At 39.8% G+C, this 15,000-nt stretch overlaps 1 protein-coding gene across 2 annotated transcripts in view; it reads right to left on the bottom strand.

Moving 5' to 3' along the window:
• LOC143029917 (integrin alpha-8-like) overlaps positions 1-15,000 on the bottom strand; it is a 67,602-nt gene that overhangs the window by 36,074 nt on the left and 16,528 nt on the right. For both annotated transcript variants that reach the window (XM_076193119.1, XM_076193120.1), the window contains 4 exons: positions 14,635-14,726; positions 11,575-11,741; positions 11,152-11,324; positions 3,398-3,540 (listed from right to left, as the gene is read on the bottom strand). In XM_076193119.1, coding sequence (XP_076049234.1) covers positions 3,398-3,540; positions 11,152-11,324; positions 11,575-11,741; positions 14,635-14,726 — 575 coding nt within the window. The remainder of the gene's footprint in view (positions 1-3,397; positions 3,541-11,151; positions 11,325-11,574; positions 11,742-14,634; positions 14,727-15,000) is intronic.

The raw sequence follows: 15,000 nt of genomic DNA, 5'->3' as shown, positions 1-15,000 counted from the left end.
GAGTGTAGAGGAAAGGGAGTCTTTTTGGATAAATTTAAATGATGTGCATAGAGGGATTAGAGATAAATGTCAATGTAGTGGTACTGGAAGACCAATAGACAGAGTGGTTGGTTAGTGTGGAGCTCCAGGAAGAAATTGTAGTTGATGATAGCAAATACAGTGTTTATGAAGAAAGTCAAGAATATGTACACATAGGAGGGGGTGGTGGATGAAAGGGTGATAGATAGAATGTTAATGTACTACATAGTGGTGACCAGGAGTATAGTAAGAAGAGGTAAGGATGTATATGTTCTAAGAAGGGAGTGTGGGGGAATATGATAGTTTTTTTTTTTTAAGATAAGATGAGAGTGGAGAATAGATATAGATGGAGAAAAAGGAAAAAGACAGAAGGTGGGGAGGCGCTTAAAGTGAGCTGCTTAAATAAGAAAGAAAAGGAGGAGGAGTACAAGAAGAAACTGAGAGAGGAGTGGAAGGGAGTGAAGGATAGAGTAGAACTAGGAGCGGAGGAGGAATGGTGATAGTTCATGGAGGGAGACACAACGTATGCAAAAATAGTGTGTGGAACAATGAGGACGGAAGGAAATATAAGGAAGGGTAGTGAGTGGTGGGGTGAAGAAGCAAAGAAGATTGTAGAGGAGAAGAAGCGAGCATTCACAGTTTGGTTTCAAAATAGGACGAGAGAATCATATGAGAGATAAAAAGAAAAGAAAAGAGAAGTAAAGCATAAAATAAAGGGAGCAAAGAGGAGAGCAGATGTGAAATGGGGTAAGAGTATGACAAACAATTTTGAAAGTAATAAAAAGATGTTTTGGAAAGAAATAAGATAGGAAGAGGAGGTGAATCAAGTAGAGAAGACAAAGTAAAAGGTGTAGATGGAAAAGGGATAATGGAAGAGACGACAGTAAGACGAAGATGGGAAGAGTATTTTAGGGAGTTGCTATATGTGAAGGAGGATAGAGAGAGAAAAGTAGTTGTAGTGGGAAGCGCTAAGAAAATGACAGTGATGAGTGAGGGAAATGGAGGAGAAATAAGGAAAAGATGAGGTGAAGGCACTTGTTAAAATGATGAGAGCAGATAAGGCACCTGGGTTAGCTGAGTGTCATACAGAATGTCTAAAAAAAAAGGAAGTACACTAATGGTGGACTGGCTGGTCAGGTTATTTAATGTTTGTTTAAGAGAGAGCAGAGTGCCGGAGTACCGGAGGAGTGCCTGTGTAGTTCCACTTTACAAAGGAAAAGGGAACAAGTGTGAGAGTAGTGAGTTGTGATTGTGTGAGTGGGAGAGTTGTGAGTGAGAGGATTAGAACAGGAACAGAGGTAGTAATTGGTGAGGAACAGTATGAGTTTAGGACAGGTAGGGGTTGCGTGGATCAGATTTTTGTAATAAGACAGATATGTGAGAAAGCTTTAGGAAAAGGTGAGGTAAGGATGTCTTTTGGGTCTTTATGAATTTGGAAAAGGTTTATTACAGGGTAGACAGGAAGACACTGTGGGAGGTATTATAGATATATGGGATAGGAGGAAAACTGTTAAGAGTAGTCAAGAGTTTTTACGAGAGTAGTAGACCCTATGTTAGAATCAGAAATGGAGTGAGTGGTTTGAGGTAAAGGTGCTACGGGTAATGCTAGGGTAAGGGGTCGGGGATTGGAGATGGTTAAAAATAATGGAGAAAAACAGGGAGATAAGGCAGTTGTTATTTGCTGACGACACTGCACTTGTAGCAGGATCAGAGGAGGGATTGAGGATGTTGATGACAGCGTTTGGGAAGGTGTGTGAAAGAAGGAAGTTGAAGATAAATGTGGGTAAAATTAAGGTAGGTGATGAGATGTACAAGGGGAGAAAATGGCGGCAAACTGGAAGAATTGTAATGAGAAATAGACATTTGGGAATGGATGCTTAAAGAAGATAGCATGAAGGAGTGATTGTGCTGACAGAACTGTACGGAGCAGAAACATGGAACATAAGAGAGGAAGAAAGGAGGAGTTTGAATGTCTGAGATGAGGTGTCTGAGAAATATGATAGGAATTGCTAGGCTGGATGGAGTGAGAAATGAGGAGGTGAGGAGAACGGGGATGGAAAGGGAGTTGGGAGATAGGGTTGATGAAAGAGTATTGGGATGGTTTAGACACATGGAAAGAACGAGTGAAGAGAGATTAGTAAAAGAGGTGTGGAAGGCAGAGGTGGAAGGAGTGACCATGAGGGGGCGACCAAGGATGAGATGAATGGATGAGATACAAAGGGTATTGGGAAAGAGGGGAATGTCTGTTAAGGAAGGACGGGAGAGGACAGAAGATAGGGGTGAATGGAGAATGGTTGTGTATGAATGATGCTGTGATGCATGAGGGGGAGTGGGTGGGGGATGGGGGTGAGGGAGTATGTGTGAGAAATAATTTGACGCAGCCCGAAGGGATTTCTCCCCGTCTTCTCTTTTTTTTCTGCATGAGGGGACGGAGAGGGGTGATCGCCGACTAAATGAAGCTGCCTTGATGTAGATGTGCTGTGTCTTACCCCAGTACTTCTGACACAGGGCAGTGGGTGAGATGCAAGGATGACCCGTCATCCACGAGTAACCAAGATAAGAGGGAGGGAGGGGGTTGGATGGGAGTGGAGTATGTGGGGATGGAATGGATGGGAGTGGATATTATGCCTTTGTTTTTCGGCTACCTCCCTTGTAAGGGGGGAAAAGCCTCTGATATATGTATATATGTATATTGTTTCTTCAAATTATAATGTGAGTTTTGGTCTCTGACAAACATCCACCATGTTAAGATAGACTACATTCCTATTCCCAACTGTATGGGTTTGCTTTACTTGCTGCAACAGATTCTATACAATTCACTAAGGTATGGAAGGGATACTAGACTGCATACCAAGGACATATCAAATGATAATTCCTTAAGAAATTTTGTGAATTTTTGTGACCTAAGAAAAGAAAATAGCCTACGGCAAGAAGGGGGATGAAAGCCCGCATACCGAGATAATCATTCTTTAAGAAATTTTGTGAAATTTTGTGGCCTAAAAGAAAAGAAAAATGTAGCCTACGACGAGAAGAACTCTGAGCTGTTTTACAAAGTGACTGCCTGTGATAACAACATTCGTTCTAACAATAGAAGTCTTATATGCAGTAAAGGTTATGTAATCAGTTAGCAAACAAGCAAACGATCACAGTTTCAAAACGATCACCAGGCGTTCACTTCTTATAATACGACTCTTAGCGCTTGAAGACAACTGCCACCTTTGCCTTCTGTGCTTGGACAGACAACACGATGAAGATGGGTACCGCTTAAAAAAAAAATCTAATGTATCTCCCGTCAGCACATACTGACGCGTTCCACAGATCTTGTGAGGGATGGCGCCAGACGATTTTATTCAGGTGAGGGGGAGTGGGTAGCCCTTACCTTGACCAAGACTTTGAAGGTGGTGCACTGCTCGTCCTCGGGCGGAAGACGGAGACTCTGGGATACTTCGGGCTTCCCGCTCTCTTGGAACCAGAGCCGCTTCTCCTGCTCGCGCGCGTCCAGAGACACCGTCAGTAAGAACTCTGTCAAAAAGAAAGAATAAATGAATAACAAAATAGGTAAGCAAATAAATAGATTTATTCTTTTATTCATTTATTTCTTCATCTATTCATTTATTTATCTATCTGTCAATTTATTACTTTTGTTATTTATTCATATGAGACACCGTCATTAAGAATTCTGGGGAATAAGAAAGAATAAATGAATAACAAAATAGATAAGCAAATAAATAGATTTATTCTTTTATTCATTTATTTCTTCATCTATTCGTTTATTAATCTATCAATTAATTTATTACATTTTTGTTATTTATCTATTTAAATCGATATTTTATCTATTTACTCGTTTATCGTTTTATTATTTAACTAATTAATTGGCTGGTAGATAAATAGATTACATAATTATTCTTAATTAGTAAGTCGTTTCATTGTTTTCCTTTTTTCGTATTTTACTCTTTTCTACCGTATATAATTTTGTGTCACATGCTTTCATTCTGCTGTCACTTCAGTTTATTCTCATTATCCATTTTGAAATTGCCATATTTTCCTATTCTCTTGATACAATGTTATCATAGCTATACTGTCTTATTTCGTCTTCTGTTTTGTTTTTTTCAGGCTTTAGTTCATTTCATTCTATTTTATTATTCTTTATTTCGTCTGAGGTAATGGCTGCATGTTATTGTTGGGTTAAAAGCTACTCAGTAGCATGCAGCCGATACCTTAGAGTCTATATGGGGCGCCCCTATTGACCAGAGCCGCACATCAAGTTATCTGTGATAGAGGAAATCTCTATTCATAAAGAAATTGTGTTATTTTATCATATTGTAACTGCCACTTCGTTATGATGTCCCTCACTCTTAACACTGTCCTGTACCACTTCTCTGAATGTTAATTTCCTTTTTTAACCAAACCCTGTGGTAGGGGAGAAGGATACTGCCACTGAGTGTTCTCACTTTAGTCGTAAAAGGTAACAAAAACAGGACAGGAATAGGACTGGGCATCTTACTCTCTGTAGCCTCAAAGGGGACATTTCGACAAAAAGTAAAGGCATAAGACGGTCTGGGAGTTTTCCAACTAGAACCCTAAGGCTTGGGTCTTTTAATGAGTGTGGATGTGGTACGAATGAGAGTAAAAGGGAAGAGATAGGCAGTATGTTTATGAGAAGAAAGATGGATGTGTTGGTATTGAATAAAACTAAGTTGAAAGGGAGGGGCGAGTTTGAGTTAGGGAGTGTAGTTGGGAGGGTGTCAGGAGTGAAGAGAGGACGAGGGAGAGAAAGGGTGCTTATACTAGTAAGTGAAGAGGTAGGTAAACGTGTGGGTGAAATGGAAGGAGGTTTCTTTAAGGTTAATGTGGATGAAGGTGAAACTGGGAAGGGAGATGTGGGTATTTGTAAGTGCATATGGGCCTGGTAGTGAGAAGAGTGTAGAGGAAAGGGAGGCTTTTTGGATAGATTTAAATGAGTGCATAGAGGGTTTAGGGAGAAATGTCAATGTAGTGATATTGGGAGATCTTAATGCTAGGGTAGGAAATGAACCAATAGACAGAGTGGTTGGGAAGTGTGGAGTGCCAGGAAAAAAATTGTAGTGGAGAGTTGATGGTGATGTGTCTAGAGTGTTGATGATAGCAAATCCAGTGTTTAGGAAGAGAGTCAAGCATAAATGCACATGGGAGAGGGTGGTGGAGGGAAGGGTGATAGGTAGAATGTTAATGGACTACATTGTGGTAACCAGGAGTATAGTAGGAAGAGTTTTGGATTTACATATTCTAAGGGAGAGAGTGGTGGAATATCAGATAATTTTTTGGTGGAAGGTAAGTTGAGAGTGAAAGATATATGGAGAAAATGGAAAAAGACAGGTGGAGAGGTGCTTAAAGTTAACTGCTTAAATGAGAAAGAAAAGGAGTAGTCCAAGAAGAAGCTGAGGAGTGGAAGGGAGTAAAAGATAGAGTAGAACTAGGAGTGGAAGAGGAATGGGGATGGTTCAAGTAGGGAGTCACATGGTATGCAAAGTTGGTGTGTAGAACAAGGAGGATAGTAGGAAATAGGAGGAAGGGTAGTGAGTGGTGGGATGAAGATGCAAAAAAGGTTGTAGAAGAGAAAAACCGAGCATTCACAGATTGGTTACAAAATAGGACGAGAGAAGCATATGAGAGATGAAAAGAAAAGAAAAGAGAAGTAAAGCATAAGATAAAGGAGGCAAAGAGGAGAGCAGATGTGGAATGGGGTAAGAGTATGACAAAAATTTTGAAAGTAATAAAAAGATGTTTTGGAAAGAAATTAAGATGGGAAGAGGAGGCAAATCAAGTAGAGAGGACAAGGTAAAAGGTGCAGATGGAGAGATGATAATGGAAAAGACGGCAGTAAGAGGAAGATGGGCAGAGTATTTTAGGGAGTTGCTAAATGTGAAGGAGGATAGGGAAGGAAAAGTAGTTGTAGTGGGAAGCGCTGAGAAAATTACAATGATGAGTGAGAAAATGGAGGATAAATAAGGAAAGATGAGGTGGAGGCACTTATTAAAATGATGAGAGCAGATAAAGCACCTGGATTAGATGAGTGTCATGTGGAGTGTCTAAAAAAAGGAAGTACAGTGATGGTGGACTGGCTGGTCAGGTTGTTTAATGTTTGTCAAAAAGAGGGTAGAGTGCCGGAGTACTGGAGGAGTGCCTGTATAGTTCCACTTTACAAGGGAAAAGGGGACAAGTGTGAGTGTAGTAGTTTCAGACGGATCAGTTTGATGAGTATAGCTGGGAAGGCTTATGGGAGGGTTTTGATTGAGAGGATTAGGAGAGGAACAGAGGGAGTAATAGGTGAGGAACAGGGTGGGTTTAGGACAAGTAAGGATTGTGTGGATTAGATTTTTGTGGTAAGACAGATGTGTGAGAAAGCTTTGGGAAAAGGTCAGGATGTATTTTGGGCTTTTATGGATTTGTAAAAGGCTTATGACAGGAAGGCACTGTGGAAAGTATTGCAGATATATGGGATAGGAGGAAAAATGTTAAGAGCAGTCAGGAGTTTTACGAAAGTAGTAGCTCCTGTGTTAGAAATAGAAATGGAGAAAGTGAGTGGTTAAAGTGATGGGACTTCGTCAGGGATGCGTTATGTCGCCTTGGCTCTTCAAATTATACATGGATGGGGTGGTGCGAGAGGTAAACGCAAGGGTAATGGGTCGGTCAGGAATTGGAGATGGGGTAAAGAAAATGGAGAAAAGTGGGCGGTAAGCCAGTTGTTGTTTGCTGACGACATTGCGTTTGTGACAGGGTTAAGGAAGTTGATGACAGAGTTTGGAAAGGTGTATGAAAGAAGGAAATTGAAGATAAATGTGGGTAAAAGTAAGGTGACGAAATGTACAAAGGGAGAAAGTGGCAGCAAATTGGAAATGTGTGTTAAGGGACAGAAACTGGAAGAAGCGGATAGCTTTAGATACTTGGGTGCAAATGATGTGGTAAAGGGAGGAGTGGAGGTGGAGGTAGAATGTAGAATGAGAGAAGCAAGTAAATGCCTTAAGGGATTAAAAAGTGCAATGAGAAATAGACATTTGGGAATGGATGCTAAGAGGAGATTGTATGAAGGAGTCATTGTGCCAACAGCACTGTATGGGGCAGAAACATGGAACATAAGAGAGGAAGAGAGAAGGCGTTTGAATTTCTTTGAGATGAAATGTCTGAGAAATATGGTAGGGGTTACTAGGCTGGATAGAGTGACAAATGAGGAGGTGAGGATGAGAACAGGGGTGGAAAGGGAGATGGGAGATAGGGTTGATGAAAGAATATTGGGATGGTTTGGACACATGGAAAGAATGAGTGAAGAAAGAATAGTAAAAGAAGTGTGGAAGGCAGATGTGGAAGGAATGAACATGAGGGGGTGACCAAGGATGAGATGGAGGGATGGGGTAAAAGAGGCATTGGGAAAGAGGGGAATGTCTGTTAAGAAAGGAAGGGAGAAGACAGAAAATAGGGATGAGTGGAGAACAGTTGTGTATGGATGCTGCTGCGATGCATGGAAAGGAATGAGTGAGGGATGAGGGTGAGGGAGTATGTGTGAATGATATTTTGACGCAGCCCGAAAGTTTTTCTCCCCGTCTTCTCTTTTTTCTGCATGAGGGGACGGAGAAGGGGAGGGGGGAATCGCCGATTAAATGAAGCAGCCTTGCTGTGGATGTGCTGTGTCTTGCTACATTGCTTCTGACTAAGGCCATTGGGCGAAATGCAGAGATGACCCGACATCTAGGAGGAGCCAAGACAAGAGGGAGGGAGGGGGTTGGATGGGAGTGGAGTATGTGAGGATGGAATGGGTGGGAGTGGATTCTATACCCCCCCCCACCCGCTTTTTTTCTACCTCCCATGTAAGGGAGAAAAAGGCGTTGATATATGTATGGCAAGAAGATCAAGAAAATTTAGATAAATTACAGCAATGGTCTGAAAAGTGGCTAATGAAATTTACATCATATACATACATATACCAAGGCTTTTTCCCCCTTCCAAGGGAGGTAGCCAAAAAGGGAAAGGCATAAAAACACTCCCACCCATTTCATCCCTAAATACACTCCACACCCCTCCCACCCTTCCTCTCATCTGAGCACCTCCTGGATGACGGGTCATCCCTGCACCCTGCCCACCGCCCTGGGTCAGAAGCAGTGTCGCAAGACACAGTACATCCACAGCAAGGCCGCTTCATTTAATCGGCGACCCCCCCTCTCCGTCCCCCTTTGCATATAGGGCGAGGACGGGGAGAAATCCCTTCGGGCTGCGTCAAAATTTACTCACACATACTACCCCACCCCCACCCCCACCCCCCCGCCCATTCCTCCTCATGCAGTCACAACATCATCCACATACAACCATTCTCCACTCACCTCTGTCTTCCGTCCTCTCCCTTCCTTCCTCAACAGACATTCCCCTCTTCCCCAAAGCCCCCTTCACCCCATCCATCCACCTCATCCTAGGACGTCCCCTCATATTCACTCCCTCCACATCTGCCTTCCATACCTCTTTTACTAGTCTTTCTTCACTCATTCTTTCCATGTGTCCAAACCATCCTAATATTCTTTCATCAACCCTATCTCCCAAATCCTTTTTCACCCCTGTTCTCCTCCTCACCTCCTCATTTCTCACTCTATCCAGCCTAGTAACCCCCACCATACTTCTCAGACACCTCATCTCAAACACATTCAAACTCCTTCTCTCTTCTTCTCTTATGTTCCACGTTTCTGCCCCATACAGTGCTGTTGGCACAATCACTCCTTCATACAGTCTCCTCTTCGCATCCATTCCCAAATGTCTATTTCTCATTACACTCTTTAAACCACCAAGGCATTTACTCGCTTCTCTCAATCTACATTCTACCTCCACCTTCACTCCACCTTTTTCCTGCTACACTTGCACCCAAGTATCTAAAACTATCCACTTCCTCCAGTCGCTCTCCCTTAATGTTCACTTCCAGTCTACTGCCACTTTCACCCCTTGTACATCTCATCACCTTACTTTTACCCACATTTATCTTTAGCTTTCTTCTATCACATACTCTCCCAAACTCTGCCACCAGCTTCCTCAATCCCTCCTCTGACCCTGCCACAAGCGCAGTGTCGTCCGCAAACAACAGCTGGCTCACCTCCCACTTTTCTCCATTTTCTTTAACCATCTCCAATCCCTGACTCACTACCCTAGCATTCACCTCTCGCACCACCCCATCCATGTATAAGTTGAACAGCCAGGGCGACATAACGCATCCTTGACGAAGTCCCACCTTTTACTTTAAACCACTCATTCTCTCCATTTCTAATCCTAACACATGCTCTACTACTCACATAAAAACTCTTGACAGCTCCCAAAAGCTTTCCTCCTATCCCATAAATCTGCATAACCTCCCACAGTGCCTTTCTGTCTACCCTATCATAAGCCTTTTCCAGATCCATAAAAGCCCAAAAAACATCCTTCCCCTTTCCTATAGCTTTCTCACATATCTGTCTTACCACAAAGATCTGATCTACACAACCTCTACCCGTCCTAAATCCACACTGTTCCTCACCAATTACTCCTTCTGTTCCTCTCCTAATCCTCTCAATTAAGATTCTCCCATAAGCCTTCCCTACTACACTCAACAGGCTAATCCCTCTGAAATTACTACATTCACACTTGTCCCCTTTTCCCTTGTAAAGAGGAACTATACAGGCACTACTCCAGTCCTCCGGTACTCTACCCTCTCTCCAGCAAACATTAAATAACCTCACCAACCAGTCCACACAAGTAAATGCAAAGTAATGCACATAGGTAAAAATAACAGTAAGTACGATTACAAGTTATTTGGAAATTCGTTAACAAAAATAGACAATGAAAGGGATCTCGGCGTAATTATCAGTAACGATCTCAAATCATCTAAGCAGTGTATTTCAGCCTCTGAGAAAGCAAATAAGATTCTAGTACTGATTGCGCGATCTTTTGACTTCAAAAGTCCATCACTCATTAACAAGCTATATAAATCGTTAGTTCGTCCACATTTGGAATATGCTGTTTCCGTAAGGTCACCGAATCTTATTAAAGACAATGACTTATTGGAAAAAGTAAAACGGCGAGCTACAAAACTGATTCCAAATATCAAAAATAAATCATACGGAAATCGATTAAAACATATGAATCTGTTTTCCTTAAAAAAAAAAAAAAAAAAGCGTAGACTCCGAGGTGACTTGATACAGGTCTTTAAGATTCTAAAGGGAATTGACAACATCAAAAGTGACAAAATTTTCACAATGAATGAGAATCAGACAAGAAACAATGGTCTCAAACTGTCTGGAAATAGATTTAATTTGGAAGTAGGTAGAAACAACTTCGCCAACCGTGTAGTTAATGAATGGAATAAACTTCCTGCGGAGGCAGTGCAATGTAGTTCAGTTCGAAGCTTTAAGAATCATTTAAATAAACACCTAAGCAAGATGCTGTAATGACTATCATTTATTTTATATTATTTGTCTCTTTGTTTTGTTATCATTTGTCTGTTTGTTTATTATCATTTGCTTGATTTTCATTTATTATTAGTTATATGTCAATTCATTGTTATTTACTATTTACCTGTTTGTTTATTGTTAAACTATACCTAGGCATTTATTTATGTATTTCATTTATTATTTACATTATTATAGTTTTTATTTATTCGTTTATTTATCTATTTATTTGTTTATCATAATTATGATTTTTTTCGCATCCGACCTAGCTGTGGAGCAAAAGGTCTTATGTCGGCATGCTCCGCCTTTGTAATTTCGTTTTATCGTATTTCGCTTTATACCTTTCATTTCGTGCAATTTAGATCGAGAATGCCAATAACTGATCAAAGTCAAGGTCAAGACCAAGGTCAAAGGTGAAAGATCAAAAGTCAAAGGTCAATGAAACTATGGAACTAGAAAGGTCACCGAGCAGCAGCACGCAAGGCCGTTAAACGACGATTCCAAGAGGGAGAAATTCAAATGTCTTGATTCCCTTCAGCCGTTTTCACTACTCACATAAACAAACTGTTGTACATTCCGACTGCTATTGACGACATACACATCTATTCTGGCTGCCGCCGAGCGATATCATATACTCGAGTACCGAAAAGTCGAGGACATTAAAAAGACCGAAAGGGAAAAGAAGAAAGGTAGTTCTCACCTCTGCTGGCCTCGCGATCCCCCTGAGTGGCCGCCCGGGTCACGGAGAAGGCGAAGCAGGCCCTGACGTCGGTGCACGTGTACCGGAGGCCGTTGTACTCGCAGGCCTGCACGGTCACGTCGAAGTCGTCCAATACTTCCAGCGTCCAATTCACAGAAAGGATCGGCAATGTCCTGCAAGACATAGATAAATAGGTAGGTAATTAAATAGATAAACAAATAAATGAATAAATATATAAAAATAAAACGAATAAGTGAATAAATAAATCAATAAGTAAACAAATAGATTAACTAATTGATTAATAGATACTAGACAAACAAATCGATAAATACATAAATGAATAAAATAATATTATTTTTTCACAGTTCAGGAACCTCTAGTCCGTGTAAGACTGGGTAGTGGGAGGGAGAATCTCCCTCTTACCTGAAGAGGACGACGGCGTCGTCAAAGGGGCTGCCCACAGCAAGTGCCACCAAGGGCGGTCCTCTGTCCTTCTCAGGAGACCCACCGGCATCGGCCTCTTGGGCGGTGGCTAAACTAAAGCCGAAACTTCGCCAAGGTGGACCTCCAACGACCTCAGCCTCGATGATCTAGGTTCAAAGAGGACCAGAAGGTTAATAAAGTCATTAGGAGCGTTTCTTTGTGTGTGTGTGTGTGTGTGTGTGTGTGTGTGTGTGTGTGTGTGTGTGTGTGTGTGTGTGTGTGTGTGTGTGTGTGTGTGTGTGTGTGTGTGTGTGTGTGTGTGTGTGTGTGTGTGTGTGTGTGTGTGTGTGTGTGCGTGTGTGTGTGCATGCGTGCGTGCGTGCGTGTGTGTGTGCGTGCGTGTGTGTGTGTGTGTGTGTGTGTGTGTGTGTGTGTGTGTGTGTGTGTGTGTGTGTGTGTGTGTGTGTGTGTGTGTGTGTGTGTGTGTGTGTGTGTGTGTGTGTGTGTGTGTGTGTGTTTTTCTTTCTTGTGTAGAATAAGTTGAAGACTACTTATCTAAAGGTATACGATGAAGGACAAAAGAGAAAATGATGGGGAATCTAAAGATATATATATAAATATATACATATGTGTGTGTGTGTGTGTGTGTGTGTGTGTGTGTGTGTGTGTGTGTGTGTGTGTGTGTGTGTGTGTGTGTGTGTGTGTGTGTGTGTGTGTGTGTGTGTGTGTGTGTGTGTGTGTGTGTGAGACAAGCAGATTTGATCATGTGACGTAGCCAGTGATATACAAATATCAACACGAAAATGCAAAGAAAAAGGAGAAAAGGGAAAACAGTGAACATTTATTCATTTAGATGAGAGAGGAAATCTCTAATTCTTTTTATAAGCAAATACGCCATAGAAACTAACTACAAGATACTTTCTTCTCTAATGCTGGGGAATAATTATTTTTCATCACCTGATCTCATATTTTATAGCATTTTTGTGTTGCTGCAATACATTATCAAGAACATTCCATCGTTTATATTTTCACGCTAATAGTTTCTAGTAAATCTGATCTGAATAGACTAAATATGTATCCCTGATGTACCATGATAACAAAAGACACTTGTTATTGTAGTTGTTTTGTTGTTATTAATAGGTATTGTAGCACTCAGTGATTTCATTACATTATCGCGAGTATAGGTTACATCAAATATCTCATATACTTGGAATGAGCGCTGTTAATGATAAAAAAAGATGTCATTCTTCAACATTCTGGTTTTCAAACAAATCTCGGACAAAAACCCTGAAGTACACAAGGATTTACCTGTTTCTCTACGTTTCCAATTTTTGGAAAGAAAGACACTTTTCTGGTCCTGGTGATTTTCGATATTTTTTCCAACGTTAGCACTTTCCTAATTTCAGATATTCCCAATAAGGAGAAGCATTGGTGGCTCGCAATTTACAATGATTAAGAGACAACTCCAACTCCTTGACAACGTCGATCAGGTATCCAACTAGACGATATGAGCAAGGATACAGTCACGGAAGCTGATCTAACGGTAACAATGACGTTACTATTTTTTTCTTTACTATTATTTATTATTATTATTATTATTATTATTATTATTATTATTATTATTATTATTATTATTATTATTATCATTATTATTATTATTATTATTATTATTATTATTATTATTATTATTATTATCATTATCATTATTATTATTATTATTATTATTATTATTATTATTATTATTATTATCATTATTATTATTATTATCATTATTATTATTATTATCATTATTATCATTATTATTATTATTATCATTTTCATTATCATTATCATTATCATTATCATTATCATTATCGTTATCATTATCGTTATCATTATCGTTATCATTATCGTTATCATTATCGTTATCATTATCGTTATCATTATCGTTATCATTATCGTTATCATTATCGTTATCATTATCGTTATCGTTATCATTATCGTTATCGTTATCGTTATCGTTATCGTTATCGTTATCGTCGTTATCGTTGTCGTTATCGTTGTTGTTATCGTTGTTGTTATCGTTGTTGTTATCGTTGTTGTTATCGTTGTTGTTATCGTTGTTGTTGTCGTTATTGTTGCTATTGTTGTTGTTATTTTTGTTGTTATTGTTGTTGTTGTTGTTGTTATTGTTGTTGTTATTGTTGTTGTTATTGTTGTTGTTATTGTTGTTGTTATTGTTGTTGTTATTGTTGTTGTTATTGTTGTTGTTATTGTTGTTGTTGTTGTTATTGTTGTTATTGTTGTTATTGTTATTTTTATTTTTATTGTTGTTGTTGTTGTTGTTGTTGTTGTTGTTGTTGTTGTTGTTGTTGTTATTATTATTGTTATTATTATTATTGTTATTATCATTATCATTATTATTATTATTATTATTATTATTATTATTATTATTATTATTATTATTATTATTATTATTATTATTATTATTATTATTATTATTATTATTATTATTATTATTATTATTATTATTATTATTATTATTATTATTATTATTATTATTATTATTTTAACCTACATATTTCAGAGAGAGGCAAGAAAAAAAAAATGCAAAAATAGAATATCTGTACAGGACATAGATGGTAGTGACGATGGCTGGGAGGATGAAGAATATTCTTCACTAGGCCTTAGACAGAGAAAGTAGCCTAATAAAGGACACGGACAAGAGCCCTTATAGCAGGGGTGCGGAACATCCGGCACGCGGACAGTATAAGGGCCGCGGAAGTAGCATTCGGTCAGGCCCGACATGGCAAGTACAGGCTTCACTCGAAATTCAGTAGATCTACTGTAGGTTGTACAAAATTTCTTTTGAGCAGTATGAAAAGACATGGTAATAACTGCATCATAAAAGTAACGCGTGAATTGTTAAGGATAAGTTAAATATCTGACAAGCAAAAACAAAAAAAATAAACCTCCTTATAAATGAATGATTTTGTCCCGCGAATGATGCTGAAAATACCCTAATGGCCCTACAGGAGGGAGAGCCCGGGGGGACCGCGGCACTGAGGGGAAGGGGCCCACCTGCGTCGGGTATTTGGCGAGACCTCTTCCGCTGCCGTAGTAGAGGTACACAGCTCCTCCTCCTGTCCGGTATGGCGCGCCGACAGCGATGTCTGTGTGCGGGAATGTTCTGTCAACACGAGGACAATTTCACCCTAAACAGGGGTAATTAGTTCAGTCTGAAAGAGTAACTATAGTTACTTTGTTTGTGTAATTACCGTCCTATAAGATAATGTAATATTCAACAAATTAATGAATATGTACTTACTACACATGAACTGGTAAATAATGTCAACATGTTTTGGGGTAGTGAGTTCGTTGGTAAGAACGATTTTGAAAAAAAGAAAAAAAGAGAAGTAATGGCCAAACACAATTGGCAACCTCTGA

Source organism: Oratosquilla oratoria, chromosome 11 (genome assembly GCF_046742065.1).
Source record: "Oratosquilla oratoria isolate Oo_2021 chromosome 11, ASM4674206v1, whole genome shotgun sequence".
In the NCBI taxonomy this organism is placed as follows: domain Eukaryota; kingdom Metazoa; phylum Arthropoda; class Malacostraca; order Stomatopoda; family Squillidae; genus Oratosquilla; species Oratosquilla oratoria.
Note: the sequence above shows the minus strand (reverse complement) of the source record. Positions and strands in the feature narration are given on the sequence as shown.